Source organism: Rhineura floridana, chromosome 19 (genome assembly GCF_030035675.1).
Source record: "Rhineura floridana isolate rRhiFlo1 chromosome 19, rRhiFlo1.hap2, whole genome shotgun sequence".
In the NCBI taxonomy this organism is placed as follows: Eukaryota; Metazoa; Chordata; class Lepidosauria; order Squamata; family Rhineuridae; genus Rhineura; species Rhineura floridana.
In genome coordinates, this window is record NC_084498.1 from 18655262 (window position 1) to 18676230 (window position 20969).

The window sequence follows — 20969 nt, forward strand, 5'->3', positions numbered from 1 at the left end:
TTCTCCTTAGTTTCAGTGTTGCCCTTGTAGAACTCAACAGGGGGGGAGATGGGGACAAAACTAGAATTAGTTGGCTCTGCCTGTCATTGGCTGTGCTTCCACCAATCATTGGCTCTGCCTCCACCTGCTGTTTGGGCTCCCTGCATGCCGTCCACCAGTCCCAGTGGTCACCAGCCTCAGCTGAATATGGGTATCTACTTATGACCCATTAGAAGTCCTGGCAGTTGATTTTGATTCCGTATGGTCACAATTTTCTGCTCGTAGGGAGCTTTTCTCAGAATTATTCTCAGGGTTGTAACTAGATTGTTCAGACTTTACTATAAACATGGCAGGTCTCTGGAAACGCTGCCACCTTTGTTCCTTTTTTAAGTACAAGTTGGATTGTTAACATGATTATTGTAGTTCAGATGCCCATGTGTCTTATCTCTCCTTTGATGCCAGTCCATGGGCTGCTATTTGTGATTAAGGCTTTACACCACTCAGATGCCATTGTGGCACTCAGGTACACTGTCTCTGTGTAATACTTCCCCCTTATTAAGTCAAAGCTTACAGTCAAAAAATGAAATGAATAAATCTCATGCATGCTACAAGTGCTAGTCTTCCTGCACCCAGAAGGGGGCTGCAGCAGCCTGGCTTAAATACTAGGGCTGGGTCTTCTCACAAAGTCAGATCAGGGATTGCCAACCTTTCAAGGTTTGTGGAGACATTGGGACAGCAGACTGTTGTGGGTACCGTGTACACATTTGTGGGCACCATGAAAAGCAACGATGCACACCCAATCCCCTGTGAACTATCATACTATTTTAAACAGTCATGGCTTCCCCCAAAGAATCCTGGGAAGTGTAGTTTGTTAAGAGTGCTGAGAGTTGTTAGGACACACATGTTCCTCCTAGAGCTACAATTCCCAGAAGAACTACAATTCCCAGAATTTCCTGGAAAGAGGGACTGACTGTTAAACCACTCCAGGAATTATAGCTCTGGGAAGGGAATGGGGGTCTCCTAACATCAGCTTCCTTAATAAACTACAGTTCCCAGGATTCTTTGCGGGAAGCCATGACTGTTTAAAGTGGTATGATAGTGTTTTACATGTATAGTTCAAGTGGGGCCCCACAATCAGCAATTAGATTTGAAAAAGCCTTCTGTTGGCTAATATCGGTGGCTTCTTTCAAGCCTAAACTGAGCAGGGGGATGGGACCCCAAGGGCAATAGGGAAGGCCTCTGTGGGCACAGGGTTGTCAACCCGTGGACTGAGGAAGCTGAGGGCAGCAAAAGGGAAGGGCAATGGTTGTAAGCCACCTTAGCCTCCCAGATAGATGTTCTGGCTGCTAGTCAATGGCTTACATCAGTGGCTACTAGCCATTATGGCTATGCTCTGCCTCCATAGTTGGAGGCAGTATGTCTCCAAATACCATTTGCTGGAAACTGCAGGAGGGGAGACTGCTCTCACGCTCAGATCTTATTTGGTCACTGTGAGTACAGGATGCTGGATGTGATGGGCCATTGGCTTGACCCAGCAGGCCCTTCTTGTGTAATTGCTGATCTTACATTATTGCTGTTGTTATCAGCAACATTTATATCCCTCCCTTCCTCCCAATGGGTTGAACTTGCACTAATGAAAAATGGCACCTGCCTTCATCCAGGAGTGTGGCTTGCACCCCTATTTATCCCCCACCACCCTCAATCAAAATCACCAATATGCTCCCCTCATGTTCTCAGCCTGAACAATGGGAGCTTCCAGACTCTCACAATTTTGGGGTGGGATTCAATCACGTACCGGCAGATTCAGGTTGCACAATTAAAGTTGATCTGTGCACAACAAACCCACTTTACTAAAAGGTCTGCGGCAAGGAACATGATGAGGGAAATGCTCTGGAAAGTGTGGAATAGCACTTGCTTAATGCAGCAGCATCTAACCGCCCTGCAAACAAATCAGAATGCATGCTCAGTGGTTGTCTGGAAGGGCCTAAAGTGTCAAATTGGAGAGGAAACAATTTCAACACTGATCTTGCTAGTCCTTTTGCATTAGCAGTTCTCTGTGCAATCCCTGTGTGGTTTACAAGATGTGCGCTGAGCACATCTGACATTCACAACATTGCGCACCTGGAAGCACACCTGGTAGTCACTGCTATACCCAAAAGCAGGTTGCGAGCAAAATCCCAACATAGGTGCATCTGGGCTGTTATGTTCAGCTAAATCTTTTAGAGGTCACTTTAAAGAGAGGGCCGTTTTAAATCATTGCAGATCTGTCAGTCGTCTCAGTCTGTTAGATTGTAGCTGAAGTGCCGCTTAAGCGCTGGGTAGCTGGGAGATAAAATTCCTGTTGGGACATGCTGCCTACCTAGCAATGCCCCTAAAAGGATTACAGCCTAAATGCAGCTGCCCTTGGGATGTGTGAAGCCACTGATGCCGTGCGACAAAGGCGTTGGTCATAGATTCCAGTCCCCATTAGGCAGAGCTTGGAAAAGTTACTTTTTTTGTACTACAACTCCCATCAGCCCAATCCAGTGGCCATGCTGGCTGGGGCTGATGGGAGTTGTAGTTCAAAAAAAGTAATGTTTCCAAGCTCTGCCATTAGGCAGCCCTGGGGGACCTTTGGCCCTCCAGATGATGTTGGACTACAACTCCCGAAAATATTTATTATAATAAGGTAAAATAAACCAAAAATGCATCAATATAACAGAATATATCTAAATTCAAACAAGAAGAATTTTTTACAAAAATATATGTCAAGAACAATATATATGTGAATATTGTTTCTGATATTTGTGGACAAGGACAATGTGTTAAAAGCATTAATTGCAATAATTCATTGGATACTGAATTATATTTGATTCATGTTGTGAGCCAGTTTTATAGCCATTGAAAAAGACATTTTGTGTCGAAACGCGTCTGGCTGGACCACCTTGAAAACATCCTCACCACATTAGAATTTGATTTCTCCTACCAATCTTGTTCCATATCAGAAACAATATTCACATATATATTGTTCTTGACATATATTTTTGTAAAAAATTCTTCTTGTTTGAATTTAGATATATTCTGTTATATTGATGCATTTTTGGTTTATTTTACCTTATTATAATAAATATTTTCAGGATTTATACTGCTACATTCACCTTAATTTTTTATTTTTTACTTTTACCTTTGGTATTCATTAAGGTTTCATTCTACTTGTTTTGTTCACGGACTACAAGTCCCATCATCCCTATGGGAACTGATGGGAGTTGCAGTCTCACAACATCTGGAAGGCCAAAGGGCCCCAGCCTTGGCATAAGGGACAGGTCTCTTTCCCTACTGTATCATGCAAGGTATGTGTGGGTTAGCTTTACAGCTTTGTTGTTTGGACATGTCAGCTGTGACCTTAAGATCACTTTGCAGAATCGGTTGAGGTTATTCCTGATACCCGTATGGATATTAAAGCAAGCATATCGATCCTTTAAAAAAACAAAAAGCAGGGCTGGAATGTATAGTTGGCTGATTTGGTTATTATGCGTTTATTCAGAGCACTTAAGCTCTGCTCTCTTCTCCAGTATTATGTAAAATTGTGTCGAAATATAGGCGAAACCCTGCTCCTCTATGTTAGGAGCCATCATACAAAAAATCAGTGCAGTTTTGAAAGCTTCAGTCCATCATCTTGATTCAGAACGGTGTCCAATTGTCTCCAGAAACCTTCTCCTTGATCTCAGGGGCCAATATGCAAAATTTGGTTACAGTATATTAAGAGGTGTCCAAATGTACAGCAAAACTGACAAGCAACTTTCCAACGCAGATGGTAGATCTGTCAGGAATAACAAGTCAGCTTTGGTAAACGTGAAGCCCATTGGAAAGGATACTTGGGTGGCTTCGCACATCTGCATGGCCAGCCCAAAGAACAGGCATCAGGAACCTTTGGTCCTCCAGATGTTGCTGACCTACAACTCCCATAATTCCTGGCCATAGACTGTGCTTGCTGGGGTCAATGGGAGTTGTAGTTCAGCAACGTCTGGAGGGCCAAAGGTTCTCCACACATGTTCTAGGTGGATATCTCCAATTACATTTCTATTTAATCACAATGAAGTGTGTGCTTGCTCTTTTATTGGCGTAGAGGGGTGTGGGGTAGAGTTACCCTTGCAGCATGCTAAAAAATGATACTTCAAAATTGATCGTTGGCACTTGGGATGCTCATAGGTATCATTTAGTATTTATATAGGAAGTTTGGAGGGATTATCGCTTTGCTGTCTCTATCGCCTTCATGCTGGCAGTAATTCTGTGAAGTAGATTATTATTATTATCCTGTTTTACTGGCATGGAACCAAGCCTGAGAGAGCATCTCATACTCTTGCTGTCTCCCCCTCTCCAATCTTATCAAGTCAACCAGGGTGTGAATCTAAAAGACCTGAAATGCAGGCCAACATTGGGTGGGCCGGTATTAAGACGTGACAGCCTTTTCTCACCTTTGCACTCATGGACAACAGCACCACATCAGAGATCCAAAGACTGCCAGGGGTGTTTTCGATCAACGACATAGCAAGTGATGTCAGTCCGTCTGCCGTTGTCAAGCAAAGATATCTCTGAATGAGCTTGAACTTCAGCAAGTTGTATTTAGCATGCAAGTCCCCAGCTCAGACCCTCCCCAAGCTCAGCATCCCCAGGAGTTGCCTGGGTCCCCTGCCCCCAAACCCACCCCTGTTTCTCTGCCTATTCACATTTCCTTTCTTTGTGCAGAATTGCAGAATACACAATTCTCTTGTGCAGCATTTTGGGTTGAATCCAACACAGCACTAAGTTAACGTCACTTAGTAGCATCCTTGGTCTACAGGTGAAATGTTTTGCGCCAATGGAACATTGTTGCATAAGAGAATGCTTACGCAGGGTGCTGGTCGCTTTGTTGTGCAACAATTTTGTTGTGCAACAAGTTTCCGCGAGCGCAGCTATTACACTGGACTCCTCTGGTGCGACATGAAAATCCACTCATCTGCTAGCTCCCACACCGTTGTACTAGTGGACACACAACACTTGATATAGCCCTCTGTCTTTGGCTCTTTCCAATGGTTTGAACTGATCACTGGCAGAGGGCTTTCTTCCCTCCTCCTCCTATAAACCCAATCTTTTTTGGCTCCCCTTCCCCTGAGATTTTCCTCCCATCTTCCTCCTCTCATTGAGGGCTCCACACACACACACCTTGGACTGCCAGTTGCCCACCCCTTTTTAAAAAGAACTAGTGGAAAGAATCTGGTGTTGCTTGGGAATTCTAAGATACAAACAAACATAAACAGTGCTGTTTTGAAACCAGTGGTTACAATCCTTGCCATTGTGAAAGGTCCAGCCCGTGATCCTGATTCAGACTGGCACCCCGTTGTATCCAAACATAGACAAAAATCTGCTCCTTGAACTCAAGAACCGTTCATGCAAAATCTGGCTGCAATCAGTGCAGTTCTGAAAGATTCAGTCCGCCATCTTGATTCAGCATGCCATCCCATTGTATCCAAATAAAGACAGAAACCCTGCTCCTTGATCTTAGGAACCATCATGCAAAAGAACAGACAAACAGATGAAACAACCGGAAATGAACCATGTCTGAGGTTGTGTGTTTGAATGGAGGGGAGTATGGAGTTTTGTTCTTTAAGTTAATTTTTACATTTCATTAACATAGCTTGGACCAAATAATCACACAAGAAATTTAACAAAGGCCATAATACTTTAACTAGACCATAATGCTAGAGAGAAAGGAAAAGAAAGAGAAAGAAAAGAAGAGAAACATTTACATATTGATAGACTGTTATATTAGCATAAATGAATTAAAAGGTGATACTCTATCTGTCACTTTATCATTCCAAAATTATGTGAACAAGGGCCATCTCTCAATGAATTTATTTTGGCATTCTTGTTATATGTCAGTTGTATCATTAGTACCGTCTCCCAAGTTTTCCTCAATAATTCTATCCAGGGGTGTAGTCGTCTAGGGTCTCAGGGTGTCTTAGACCCCTTACTTTTTTGGGAGCAGGGTCCTTATGTCTTCAGCATGCTGTGAACCAATTAGCATGAAAGGGGAGCGTGTTAGCCATTGAGAGGATACTTCTAGCATGCTTCCTTGTCCTTTCCTGCTGACTGGAGCCAATCAGAGTAAAAGAAGATGAGTCAGCCACTGGGAAGACTCTTTTCAGTAGCTAACACTCTCCCCTTTCATGCGTATTGGCTTCTAGGGACATCTGTTGTTGTGGGAGAAGGCATTAACAAGGATCTCATTCTCAACCCAGCAGTAACAAAGGGGGGAGGGGTGTGACTGTGACTTTTATGAAAGGACCCTGCACTTCTGAATTTGTCACTCCACTACTGATTCTATCACAGTTGGGGGATTTTTTTTTATTTTTCCATTGCTAGGCTATACACATTTTTGTTCCTGTCAGAATGAGGTGCCACTAATTGAAGATCCACATTTGTAACTTCTGCTCAGAGCATGCAAAGAAGAATTGTTTTTGGACTTCTCGATGAGGGCTGGCACGAGACTGCAGTGGGCCCTTGAAAGCGGTGGCAGTGATGGTGACACAGCAGGACTACTGCTGCCGCTGGGGGCTTAAGTAGGCCCATCCATGTCAGCACGCTAGCCTGCTGTGCACACACTCCTGCCATCACCCAAGAAAGTGGCAGGGGCATGCTGGCTGAGGGGTTTGTGTTGCCTAGTAGGGTGGCTCCAGCGATGCGATCCGTGCCAGCATTGCGTCACAGGGCTCATGCTCTGCAACATGATGCTAGTGCGGATTGCGGAACAGGAGCTACAACTCCCCAGCCCGTCAACCCTCTCATCTGCAGGGGCCCCCAGCCAGTGCCCAACCTGGCCCCTCACTGGCGCCAGGCCTGCTTGCTCGATATTGTTTATTGGAGTATGGCATGTTAAGCATACTCCATGTGGGATGTGGGGAAACTGAAGGGGAGAATGAAACTGCAGTGGCAGGTTAATGGGAATTTGATCAGTTGACATTGAGAAGAGGGTTGAGGGGGCGGAACAGGAATTAGCTTGATGCGAATGAATTTCAGAACTCACTTTTCCTAATTGCTTTCACCCCAGACTTCATCTTACAATAAATTCATTTTCATATTTTCACAAGTAAACGTTCCGTCTGTTGTTAACCCTGGGCAATTATCAGCGACACCTGGGCTTAAAGGTAGGGTTAGGGAAACTCAGGCTCAGGGGTCAAATGTTGCCCTTCAAACCTCTCTACGTGGCCCATGGGATACTGCAAAGGCCACACCCCTCAGCAGCCCTGCTTTGCCCCCTCGCTGAATGTTTTTGCCTGGCTAGAAGGTGTCCTTGAGCTCTGAATCTAATTATCTCTCTTTCTTGTCTGGATGGAGGATAGAGATGGGTGCGCGATTGTGTGTGGAAACTAGCCTATTGTACAAACGTAACATTTACGTTTGTTTTTTTCACCTGCTTTTGCTTCTGGTTCCATCCACCACTGGCATGTAGCCCCAGAAGATTGCCCAGAAGGGAGTGCAGCCCTCAGGATCTCACCCCTACTTAAAGGGATTGAACATCTGCCCAGATTCTTACACTTACATGGTGCTGTTAGCACCATAAGACTGTGAAAAAACAATTGTTAAAAGATCAGAAAAGGGGCAATCCTTTTTTTAAATAAAAGTAAGCTTACAACCATAACTGTATTACAAACCATAGCTGTAATACTATTCTGGTTTTGTTGTAATGTTTGGACCAAGCCATGGTTGAACTATATATATTCTTCATGGCCAATTAACAACACAGGTTACCTTGACTATTCGCTGCCATTTTCTCTTGTTGAAGGTACCCTTTGGAACTTGTCCTCCTATGAGCCCCTCAAAATGGTGATCATTAACCATGGACTTCAGACGCTGACCAACGAAGTGATCATACCCCATTCTGGCTGGGAGAATGAGCCAAATGAAGACTCAAAGCCTCGGGATGCCGAGTGGACAACCGTCTTCAAGAACACATCAGGATGCCTGAGGTGAGATTGGCGTGAGGTGGTCACAGCACTATGGGGCCTGCTGAAGACAGAGGCAAGAGTATGTTGTGCACCAAGTCTATACTGTATCCCCCCAAAAGGGGGTGGTGGTTGGTAATGCAACACAAAAAAAACTTGATTCCTGTTACTTCTCAAGTTTTCCACTATACATGTTCAGAAATGATAGTGGATGAACAACTTGGGCCCAAGATATCTTGAGAACCATCTGTGCCCTGATTAGGGATGGGGGAGAAAATTGATTCAGTTTGCATTTAAAGCTGAATCTATCCAGGGGCGTCACTAGGGGGGTGCGGCAGGTGCGGGCCGCACCGGGTGACACCACCAGATGGGGTAACACCCAGAGCCGCCCCCCTGGCACCGCCTAGGCACCAACGAGAGCCTTTGCGTGGGGCACCGGCTGCCTTCCTCGGCTGTTAGGAGGTGGAAGCGGTGGCAGACAACAAGGCGGCGGCACGCTCCCGGGCCCTGTCGTTCGGCCACGTGCTCCGCTGCTGCTCCGCCGCGCACGCGATCGCTCGGAGTCAGAGAGAAGGTGCTGCGGGCCGCACCGGGTGACACCAACCCTAGTGACGCCACTGAATCTATCAAATTGGCACTTTCCAAAGCAATGTGGGAACCGAAATACAGCCATCCTTCAAAATTCACACATACCCAAGTTTTGCGATTCAGTTCTCCAATGAAAGAGAACTAATATAATATGAATGCATACATTAGGAGGAAATGTGCATTAAAATAAATATAATAGTGAAAAGAACATACAGAAATGCATTATATTAGGAGAAATTACTTGTAAGTCAAACCTACATCCAAATATGTGTTTATTAGGAGAAATTCTCATTACAATGCTGCAGTATTTTCATGAGGATTTTTTTAAAATGCAAATTGCTGCAGAAAGGTGAAGAACTGAATTTAAGATTGGAAAAAATGAGAAGCGGAGAAAACTGAAACTGACAGAACCAGCAGCAATGCAACCCTTGCCTCACAATGTTTGGAACAGTGCAAAGGTCTAGCGGCTAGCTAAGTTTTAATCTGGCCATTAGTCTGAGGATCAGGACATTTTGTATAGGCATTCACACCAAGGGACTTTTCATCTCAGCGAAATAAGATAAAATGAAATTGATGGACCTAATTTTTAGATTTTCCCTTGCATTTTTCTCTTGTCTTTCTCATCACAAAACAGGCAACATGTATCTCCTGCGCCTTCAGCACTCATTTTTAGCCATCCTCTACTAAAAGAGACTTATAAATGCTGACAGAGAAGTGGCAGATTTGTGGCTGACCGCATCTGCTAGAAACAAATACATGGATATTAATTTTTTTAACCTATCCTCCTTGAGTGAAGATGAAACTCCGAAAAGTACACTTACATGGGTACAAACCTAATTGTTAATGAGCGGGGATCATTTCAGAGACTTTAAGATTGGGCAGAGGCTAATCATCTGAGCCTGTGTCCTCTGAGCCATATTTCCCATCCTGTGGGCCGTATCCCACAAAGGAGTTGCAAACCCTATGCCGCTGGGTCACCAGTTATATAAGTTAACCCAAAATAATTATTGCTTGTAATCCTTAACTGGTATGATGAACACCCTTGTATAGATTTTTGTTTTGTTAGCATATTATACTGCTGTGTTGATACTTGTTGCTGATCATTAGCAAGGCTCAAGTCTTACATTTTAACACTTGGGAACTGCTCTCTGGCAACGGGTGGCAGAGAAGACTTATGGTCCAAAATTAATGGGACAATAAATCAACGGGTCTACATAATAAGTAAATTTGGGCTTGTGGGTCACCATTAGGGATGGAAAGATCTGTCAATTTTGGTTCTCTCAGTTTCCTACTTTTCCAGCGTTAAATTCAGTTCTCTACATTTCTGCAGCAATCTGCAATTTTTTTTAAAAAAAAAATCCTCATGAAAATTATCCACCATTTTAGTGTGACTTTTTCCAAATAAACACATTTTTGTAGGCAGTTTTGTCAAGTCAAGTTTTATTTGCGGTCAAAGACCCAAAATACAGTATACAGTTGACTTTACAAATGATAAAACCATGGATATAAAATATATTTACAATAAAACAGGTTGGCTAAGAGGGGGGGATCTTCCTTGCTTATTGTGGGTCGTTATCAGGGCACCCCCTTTGATCTCCGTTTTTGTCCCTGCAATACTGCAGACATTGAGTCCTTGTCTCATGTCCTTTTCGTTTGCCCTTATTATTGTATGGCACGTTCCAGATATTTAAACCCTATTTTAATAAACCTTCCAGGCAGGTCCAGGGCAGTATTATTGCAATATCTTCTGGTCGGCCAGGACAAATCAATAACCCTATCTGTTGCTAAGTTTATCTCCATTGCTCAATGGATTCGAATGAAGATCCCCCCCCCTCTTAGCCAACCTGTTTTATTGTAAATATATTTTATATTCATGGTTTTATCATTTGTAAAGTCAACTGTATACTGTATTTTGGGCCTTTGACCGCAAATAAAACTTGACTTGACTTGACTTGCATTTTTGTAAATATTGTTTAGTTGGCAAACTGCATCCCAAAATTCTAATAAAAGCAAATTTCAAAGGTTGTCTGTGTTTCCGTTCTCATATTGTTTCAAAAAGTGTGAATTTGATAAATTCTGCTTGAAATGTGAACTGAATCGAAATGGTCACCCATCCCTTGTCACCATATCAAAAAAGGTTGGGAACCACTGCTCTGTGCCAAATTTATATTTTCATTCATTCATTGCCATCCTGGGCTCCTACTGGAAGGAAGGGTGGGATACAAATTTTAATAATAATAATAATAATAATAATAATAATAATAATAATAATAATAATTGTTTATATCCTACCATGCCATTAAAATGCCCATTGTAGCATACAACAAATCTATCTATAAGCATCACTCTGCAATTTGCAGCACCACAGACAGGTGGTGCTGCAAACTGTAATGTGAATGCTTCCCCCTACCATCTGCACACCACTTCCACTGCCTTCCACTGCCTACCTTGGCAAGTAGGAAGGCGGCGGCAGCAGCCTGTCTGGGGGGAAGGGACGGCCAGTCAGTTGGCTTGCTGTATGACAGTGACATTGGTCCAGGTGAGGTGGCAGAACAGGGTAGTGGTGGTGGCAGCCTCTGCAGATGGGCAGGAGGCTGGTCTGCAGCCTTGCTGTACTGCAGTGCCACACTGCGGCAGTGTTTAACTGCAGCAGCGCAGGAACAGGAGAGGCAAGCAGATTGACGAGGGGAGTGGGGGTGCCTGGGGATGGTGGGAGCAGTTTGAGGTTGGCGAGCAGGGGTTTGGTGAGAGAAGCAAACGGGAGGCAGAGTCCTCCTAGTATTAAATATTACAAGAAAATGATAACATGCAAGAGACTAAGGCTGCAATCCTAGCTCCACTTACTTGGAAGTAAGCCCCAATGACTTCAGTGGCACTTACTTTTCAGTACATCTTGCTAGAATGGATGCACTGTAGAGCATTGTAGAAAAACAAAACAAAATAGTAGATAAAATCATATGTTGTGCCGTTATGGCCCTTCTCCTAAATCAGGAAAGGGGAACCTATGGCCTTCCAAATGTTCGTAGGGTAAAACTCCCATCGCCCCGGGCCATTGGCCTTTCTGGCTGAGGCTGATGGGAGTTGGAGTCCAACAGCATCTGAAGGGCCACAGGTCCCCCCATCTCTGTCTTAAATATTATGTGGATATCCTTGAACATGGAAAGTTTTTGGGAGAGTGGTTTCTGGCCTCCTACGGAAGGTTTCTCAGGGGTGGCTGGTTTTCAGTGGGACTGGCGGGGCGGAAGCCAGGGAGACCAACAGCAGGTGGGGCCAGAGCCAATGAGCAGCTGAGTCACCCCTTGATTGGTTGTAAGTATGGAGGCAGGCAGATGGGGGTTGGCTGAGGGCAGACTGAGGTGGGCAGGGCAGGGTCCCATATGTCATACAATTATGGGGCTCTACTGTATATTTGCTCTCTCTCTCTCTCTCTCTCTCACACACACACACACACACATAATTGCGATTAACAAAACAGAGGTTTTTATTGTATTAACAAAACGTTTCAGCTTCCGCCTTCATCAGCTGCTAACATACAAATGCTGTTACCAAGGTGGCAGTTATAGAGCTTTGAGGATGGAATGCTAAAAACATTGCGTACCTTGGGTTGTTGTTGTTGTGCATGATGGAGAGCTTGAATGAAGAAGACTGGATCCTCTTTGGATGCGAGTTGCTTTGGTATACAGATAAGACAGTTTTGAAAGCAACAAACAGAACTATATATATTTGTTTTCTCTAGCTTTTTGCACAGTAGATTGATTTGAGATTTGAACCTGTTTTGTGATATTTTGTGGAGTTATTTATTGATACTGTTACTTTTTTTGTTATTATTATTATGTTCTGAATTGTTTTTATTATATTGTTTTATTCTTGCAATGGAAGCCGCCTTGAGGTCACCTGGTGATGAGAAGTGGCATACAAATATACTAAATAAATAAATATGTCCTCAAGGGCCAGCCTCCACTGAATTTTCTAATGGGGATCTGGGAGCGACAGTCTATGTTTTTGGATCTCAAGGACTGACCCCTGTGATGTTTTGAATGTAGCCTTTAATACTGGCAAAGGCAACTCGCATTGCCGACATGGTGTCCTATTTTTGGCATCGCCTCTGTGCAAGTTGCTAGCACAGCATATCTTTCTGGAAAGGCGCTGCAACAGATTTAAAGCTTGCGCATCTATGATATCATATGCTCTTGCACACATATCACTCCGAGGCGAAAGAAATGTTAGCCCAGAGACTGCTTAGAGGCTTGCTAGTACCATAGAGATGATTTATGAGGCAGTTGCTTCTTGATACGGCACACAAAGGCGTAAATATAACAATCCCTCCTAAGCCTGCAGCTTCTTGCTTGTATCACCACCTTCTTTGAATGAGGGGAGAATGGGTTTGAATGGAGTGAGGGCCATTCAAATAAATCACATAACGAACAATTTGCTGCTTTTTCATGACTCCCGAAATCAGCTTCCTGAGGCAAGGGGCTCATGCTTCCTAACGGTAGAGCTGGCCCCCAGGAGGTTTTGCCTTTTTGGGAATCTCTGCTCGTGAGCAAGGGTTTTTCAGGGCTTGGCACCGTTGGGCTGTTGCCAAGAGCCCAAGCTCTCAGAAGGGCCCACCGCTGAATGTGCATTAACCCTGAATGCCAGGTACAACACCCAGGCCCGGCAGGCCTCTCAGCTTTCGTTTGCCCACTGCTGGGCAAAGTCAAAATGCAACAATCATATAATGTAAGTTAAGTAACAAATGATTGGCTTCTCATTCATGACAAACAGTTGCAGACAAACTGAAACAGGTTCAGAGGGAGGGCAACAAAGATGGTCAGGGGACTGGAAACCAAGCCCTGTGAGGAGAGACTGGAAGAACTGGGCATGTTTAGCCTTGAGAAGAGAAGACTGAGGGGAGATATGATAGCTTCTTCAAGTACTTGAATGGTTGTCACACAGAGGAGGGCCAGGATCTCTTCTCGAACATCCCAGAGTACAGGACATGGAATAATTCGCTCAAGTGATAGGAAGCCAGATTTCGGCTGAACTTTAGCAAAAACTTCCTAATTGTTAGAGCATACGACAATGGAACCAAATCCCAAGGGAGATGGTGGGCTCTCCAACACTGGAGGCATTCAAGAGGCAGTTGGAAAACCACCTTTCAGGTGTCTTGCCCTAGGTTGCTGAAGTCAGACTTGGACTGCGAAGGTGTACTTTTCTTTAATAGAAAATTTCAGTTCAGAATGCTTCTTAGATCAGCTTACAGATTACACAGAACACTGCAACTCTGCTCGGCATAACCAGGCATGGCTACGCAATGCTAAAGCGTTGTTGCAGGAACTGTGCATGCCACTTTACAACCCTTAAGAAAGTCTGGACAGGTTTATCTTGTGTGAAGGTGTCACTGAATGGGAGCGCATGTGCACCTGAGCGCTCCTCCTGTAGAGGAAATGGAGCCTTTGAGCCTGCTGGTGCAGTTTCCTCCATGTCCAAGGTGAGTGGCAAAGGCAGATCTGTGAGGGCCTCCTCCTCGAGGAGTGTGCGATGGCAGCAGCAGCATGGACGGGAAAGGGGGGTGCAAGGGAGGTGAGCAATCTGTTGATCGAGCAATGTCTCATAACTGGAGCTGTAGGGGACAGCTGTCAGTGTCAACAGAGCTGGAGCAATCAGGTTCAACGCCCCCTGACTGCGTGACACTAGGGCTGTCCCCTAAATCCCAGTCCGTTTCCTCCTCTTCTTCATCATTGCTCCATGGATGTTCCACATGGCTCATGGATTCCTGCACTGAGCAGGAACTCGATGGCCTTATATGCCTCTTCCAACTCTACTGTTCTATGATTCATTCTACCTAATGATAGAGCCGGCCCTGGGAGATTTTGCCACGGTGGGAATGCGAATAGGCGAGCAAGGGTGTCTCAGAGCAGCTGGTGAGACCTGGGAGAGGTAGATTTTCAGCATTTCAGGTCTGGTTGACTTGGGAAGCTTTTGCCAACAGTCTATAAAAGTTGCTGTCTCTGGGTTAGTTGTATGCAGGGTGTTTTGGGGGCTGTTCTTTGAAATCATCCTGTTTTTACGAGGAGAGTTAATAGTTCATACAAAGCAAACAAAAGGAGCTGCATAACACTTTGTGGAGCACTGTAGTGTACTTCAGCCCCATTGCCACTGGTTTATGTGGACCTCTGGAAGGTTTTGTTCCATTTCCATTCCTTGGCTTTGAGGTCTCCAAATTGCACTCTGCCGTTCCTCGCAGAGTCACTTGATACATGCAGAAAAGTAATGAAAAGTGGTCTGGGAGGCCTCATTATTGAAATGACTGTCAGTCCTGGAAGAGAGACAGGGTCTTTTGAGTGGGATCTAGATGTGGTTATTTTTTATTTTTGTTATACATGTGCCTCGCTCCCTCATTAGCTGTGCAAGAGGATATTAGATGCAGTGTTGGCAAAGAGCTTATCAGAACGGGTGTTCGGTTCCCTGGCTACCCAGATGTATTAAGTTGTTCATTAATGATCAGCGCATCACTTGAACGATGAAATTCCCTCCCCCAAGAGGCAGTGATGCCTGCCAACTTGGATGGCTTTAAAAGAGGATTAGACAAATTCATGGAGGATGAAGTGATCAATGGCTACTAGCCATGATGGCTGCACTCTACCTCCGCTGTCAGAGGCAGCCTGCTTCCGAATACCAGTTGCTGGAAACCACAGGAGGGGAGAGTGCTCTTGTGCTCAGGTCCTGCTTGTGGGCTTCCCACAGGCACTTACTGTTGGCCTCTGGGCCTTCTGCTCTACCAGTCTCAGAAGGGCACCAGCCACTACTGTGGTAGACCTTACTTAGCTAGATGGATCAATGGTCTGCCTTGGTTCTTATGGGTAAATGGGCACTTCCTTGTTGGTGGGATCTTGGATTATAAAATGGATTCACCTTGGCTGGGCCTTGGCTCCACCTGTCTGCAAAATGGGGACAGTTTCTCTATTGCCTCCCGCTTTGGCTTGCAGCCGGTTGTTCTCTGCGTGAACTTCTGATTATTAAGTCTGTTGTTGTTGGTGACGGCTTGGTGCGATAAATAAACTGCTCTGTCTGCTGTGCAGTACGAAGCGTGCCACCAACATGGCGAACACCAGCCGAGAATAAATTTTGCAGCCATCTGTTTGACTGGCTTCCACATGAGATTCCCCTTTTACCATTGCCGGCATAGTAGTTAAACCTCGGAATCCAATCTTTGATGAACGACGCTGACTGCAAATTATAAAGCGTGCTTTGCCATTTGAAAAAAAAAACATGTTTAGATTTGTTCTTTCTCTCTTTCTTGATCACTCTCTGCTGGTGCCCGCTGGAGGGATGTAATCCCAAAGCGGTAAGCTGTCTTGATTTTATTATGCTGGGAAAGATGGAGCAAGGGAGAGAGAGAAGAATCATCTTGATTGTCAAGAGCGTGGAAGCGTGTTTTAAAAATAACTTGGATCTCGGCAATGCCAGCTCACAGCATGTCTGTTGCACAATCATACCGCTTTTCATTTCAATTCTTATTATTTTATTTTATTTGCAATGTTAATGAAATTTACCCAACAAGTCATTGTGAGTGGGCGATGGTTGTCAAACTTCTTGCAGCGCCGTGCAAGTCAACCAGACGTTACTCCTTATTTTCACAGCAGCGTCTCTCTCTTTTTTTTTAGCTAGAGCGAAAGGACCAAACCGCATGTTCAATGTTAAATTCATTCACACTTTTCTTTCTATTTTTGTATGGGTGGGTAGGGGGGAGATCAGGGGTGTAGCACAAGGGCAGTGGGTTTGAACCCTTCTATCGGCACAGCAGTCCCAACAATAATGGCTAGGATTTGGCCCTAGGGTGAAATTGTTATGGTCTTTTTATTTAATTATGAATTTAAATGTTTTTCAGCTGCCTTTAAAGGCACAATCCCTCTCTCAAGGCAGCTTACAAGGTAAAAAGAATAATAAAGCTAGTAAAATAATAATAACCCCAAAACGAAATAACTTGACCACAAGTTAAACACGATCCACAGTGTTTATTTATTCTATTTGTGCTCCACTCTTCAACCAAAAAAGGCTTCCAGAGTGACTTACATACAATCAATTAATACAAGACAGTCCTTGTCCGTAGGCTTACAATCTGAAAAACATGGCACGCAAGGGGGCAGGGGCAGGGAGGGAAGAGGAAAAAAGCAAACTCAGACACTCAGTACCATAAATTAGGGATAGGGGATCTCAGGCCTAGGGTTTATATGTGGCTTCGAGGTCCTTCTGCTTGGCCCTCGTGATTCCCCAGGCCACACCCCTTACTGGCCCTGAGGAGTGTTTGTGCCTAGCAGGAATGTGACCAACTGTGATAATATATTTTGCTTGGATATGTGGGAGTTCTGAATACTGTAGCTGGAAGGGAGCCTACCAGGCAAAGGTAAGAATTCCAACCATTGCTTCACCCGCTTTTGCCTCTAGCCCCGCCCACCACTGCCATGTGGACTCCAGAAGGTTCCCTGTGCAGGAATGTGGCCCTCAAAACTGGGAAAAGTTCCCCATCCCTGCCATAAGACAGGAACCCAGCCTCAAGAAAAGGCCAGTGAGACCAAAATGGAGTTTTAGGGGTCTCCTAAATGCCTACAGTGATGAGGCTTGATGAACCCCTCACTGGCAATGCATTCCAGAGATATGGAGCCACCACACTTTGTACAGATCATATAATGAAAAAGGCAAAGGAGTAAAAAGTATTTATCAATACATTTATTTCCTTTTCAGGTTAATTTAATCCTGGTTATTTTTATTAACATTTTTTGAGGAGATATTTGAGGAGAAAGTGTGTGTGGCTTCTACCTCTTCTGGTTCTCTCTCTATCCTCCTCCCTTCTCAAGAAACAGTAGACAAGTAGTGCAATAGTACAATTGCTTAGCATTTCTTTTCAAGGTTCCTTAAAGAGTCTTGCCTTGGTTCAGAAGGGGTCCCTGCTGTCACAGCTGCTTCTCTGCTGGGAGAAACTGTGTGTGGCCTCCACCTCCCCTTACAGCCACCCCTTTCCTCCAAGTTTTCCACTATTTGGAGCATTGGTTCAGAAGGTTTCCATGCTGTCGCACTTGGCTATTTATGTATTGGTTTGTGGCCTCCACCACCCCTTACAGCCACCCCTATCCTCCAATTCTTCAGAAGATTTCTCATGATGTCATATATATAAAGTTTGCTCAGTCATTTCTCAACTGACAGCATTACCAAGGCTGTCATCTGAAACAGCGTTCCTCGAGAATGTCTTCATCCTCTTCAGAGCTTCATCCCCTTCAGAGCTTCATCCTCTTCATCCTCTTCAGAGCTTCATCCTCTTCAGAGCTTCATCGTCTTCATCCTCTTCAGAGCTTCATCCTCTTCAGAGCTTCATCCTCTTCAGAGCTTCATCGTCTTCATCCTCTTCAGAGCTTCATCGTCTTCATCCTCTTCAGAGCTTCATCCTCTTCTGCTTCTGCTGTTTTCATAGGTATAGTCATGAGGATTCTGAGTAACGTTTGCTCCAATGCTGGCTCCAGATTGTTCTCCAAAAGAAGGTATAGGAGCATGGAAACATCCCTACATTTGTACAGTTCTGTTGTCTGGTGTAGGAGGAAGAGCTCTGTCTTCAACCAATCTTTCTCCAGCAATAAATGCCTGCTGTGGAAATCTTTGGCTGTGTGTTGGAATCAAAGTCCCCTGTATCAGTGATGAACTTGAAAGATGACTGGTGAATACAGATTGTTCATTGGCATGTGCGATGATGATATCACAGGTTTCCGATGCCACGCAATTGCAGGATCACCTTTGATTTGTTTCAGGGAAGGTGAGATTCCAAAGGTAATTCAGCAAACAAGCTTCAAATGGACTCTCTCACAATATCAGTGGAATCCCCAGACTCTGACAGAGATGTCTTCACTGCTGCAGAATCCATGGCTGTTCTTTGGATGTTCTATGGTACAGGACATTGGTGTGAGACCTTATTCTATGGAACAGAGATAGCAAGTACAGGAAGAGACCACAGGGCAGAATGAAGGAGGCCGGAGTGCCTGGAAGCAAGATAAGCAACCCCAGGACAGGGGAGGAGGAGACCAGAAGAAGAGAAGAGAGCCCACAGTAGGGGTAAAGGAAGCCATTGGGCCTCAAGGTAAGGGAAGAGACACAAAGGTATGGGTGAAAGGAGGCAAGTGGGCCTGGAAGCAAGAGAAGAGACTTACCCGAAGGTGGGGATGAAGTAGGCTAGTAGGCCAGGAAAGAGATATGTGGGATGAATATATTGTCATTCCTACAGTGCTTTCTTTGAAATGCTACTTACCGGTGCAGAGTCCCGTCACCTCTTTTGTTGCTGCCCAAGGACACCATTTTATGCTGGCACCCATGGCACTTTTCTCAAGAGATGACTCCTGGCACCTCATTTCTTTCTCCGCTTTGACCCCACACTCGTGGAGGTCATTTGCTTCCGTGCCATTCCTTTAACCGCACACTGGGATGGGGATCTCTTCTTTTATTTCCTGGCCCACTGCCTTCTTTCACCTAAACTCTGTTGTATGTGTGTGTGTGGTTTGATGCGCTGGCCCGGCGCCTCGTTCACTGCAACTCTGGGCATGGTATCTCTCCTCTTCCTTCGAGGCCTGCTGGCCCAACCGTAAGAGTCATGCCATCCCCTAAGAGAAGAGACCTCAGGGAGTCAGGAAAGGAGGCCAGTGGAGTTGAAATTAAGAGACCAGGGGAAGAGGAGAGCAGCCAGCATGCATTAAAAGAATAGACCTCTAAGGAGGATTGGGGTAAAGGAGGCCAGCGGGCCAGGAAGTAAGAGAAGAGACCTCCCCAAGGTTAGGGTAAAGAAGGCCACTGGGTCAGAAGGTAAGAGAAGAGACAGCCCCGAGGTTGGGGTAAAGAAGGCCAGTGGGTCAGAAGGTAAGAGAAGAGACAGCCCCGAGGTTGGGGTAAAGAAGGCCAGTGGGTCAGAAGGTAAGAGAAGAGACAGCCCCGAGGTTGGGGTAAAGGAGGCCAACGGGCCAGGAAGCAAGAGAAGAGACAGCCCCGAGGTTGGGGTAAAGAAGGCCAGTGGGTCAGAAGGTAAGAGAAGAGACAGCCCCGAGGTTGGGGTAGAGTAGGCCAGCGGGCCAGGAAGCAAGAGAAGAGAACCGCCAGGGGATCAGATAGAAGGAGCCCAAGAATTAAGAGAAGAAACCTCCTCGAGGGTGAGGGTAAAGGAAGCCCATTGGCCAGGAAGTAAGAGAAGGGATGACTCTTAGGGTTGGGCTGAACATGGCCAGGAGGCCTCGAAGGGAGATACCAAATATAACACCACCCCCAGAGTTGCAATGAAGGAGGCACCAGGCCAGGGCTTAAAAAAAAAACCACACACACACACACAAGAGAGTTAAGATGAAGGAAGGCAGTGGGCCAGCAAATAAGAGATCCCCATCCCAGTGTGCGGTTTGAGGGAGCCAGCAGGCATGGAAGCAAATGACCTCCCCCGGGTCGATGGTCAGAAGGCTACCGGGTCAGGAGAAGAAAATCCATCCATTCCCTGAAAAGAGAGATCCATCCTCTTTCTGCAACAATCTCTTCTTCCTGAGCAGGTGATCCTTTCAAGCCTGCCTGCTCCTTCCTCCTCCATGCCGGATGGTCCTGAGTAATGGGCCAGGGAAGGATAGCACCTCACAGAAGAGACATCACTGGTGATGTAATAATTGCCATATTGCAGTTGGCAATCGATGAGGTCGTTTGCCCCAGTTGGGAATGTTGAAATTAATGCACAATGCATGACCTGTGTGTAAAGGCAAAGTTGAGAGAGAAGGCACTGCAGGGACTCTGACACGAAATGACCGCTCCAAACCCAGCCCTTTTATGTGCAGCTGAGACTCCTGTGGCTGTTCAAAGTTTCTGCGGCAACCGCACAGAAGAACACAAAGTTCTGCTCTTTGAAGGTTCCGTGTGTTATTGTGGTAACTGCACATTTCTCCCCTGGAAGTGTGCTACCTAGCAAGCCAGCCCAGATAGCACCAGATGTTTAGGTCCCCAGGTGACTGGGCATTGCCTCATCTGGTCAGATGGATAGTCTGTAGCTACATCTATTGCCCCCTCTCATGTTTACCATTTATTCATTCATTTATACCCTGCCCTTCCTCCCAGTGGGAGCCCAGTTCCTATTACACAGAATATCGTATTTCCAAAGACAATAAAGATGAATAAATTATAGAAAATCATCATGATGGGGGTGGTAGTGGTGATGATGGAATTACAGATCACTGCTTGGCAGTGGTTCCGCTCCTACTTGGCGGATCGTCGCCAGAAGGTAGTACTTGGGGAACATTGCTCGACACCTTGGACTCTCCATTGTGGAGTCCCTCAGGAGTCGGTTTTGTCCCCCATGCTTTTCAACATCTACATGCAGCCTCTGGGTGCCGTCATCAGGAGTTTTGGAGTGCGTTGCCACCAGTACGCTGATGACACGCAGCTCTATTTCTCCTT

At 45.3% G+C, this 20969-nt stretch overlaps 1 protein-coding gene across 15 annotated transcripts in view; it reads left to right on the top strand.

Annotated features, from left to right (window-relative positions):
* The window catches only part of ARVCF (ARVCF delta catenin family member), a 576381-nt gene that overhangs the window by 446768 nt on the left and 108644 nt on the right, over positions 1-20969 (top strand). For all 15 annotated transcript variants that reach the window (XM_061603426.1, XM_061603419.1, XM_061603418.1 and 12 more), the window contains one exon: positions 7781-7964. In XM_061603426.1, coding sequence (XP_061459410.1) covers positions 7781-7964 — 184 coding nt within the window. The remainder of the gene's footprint in view (positions 1-7780; positions 7965-20969) is intronic.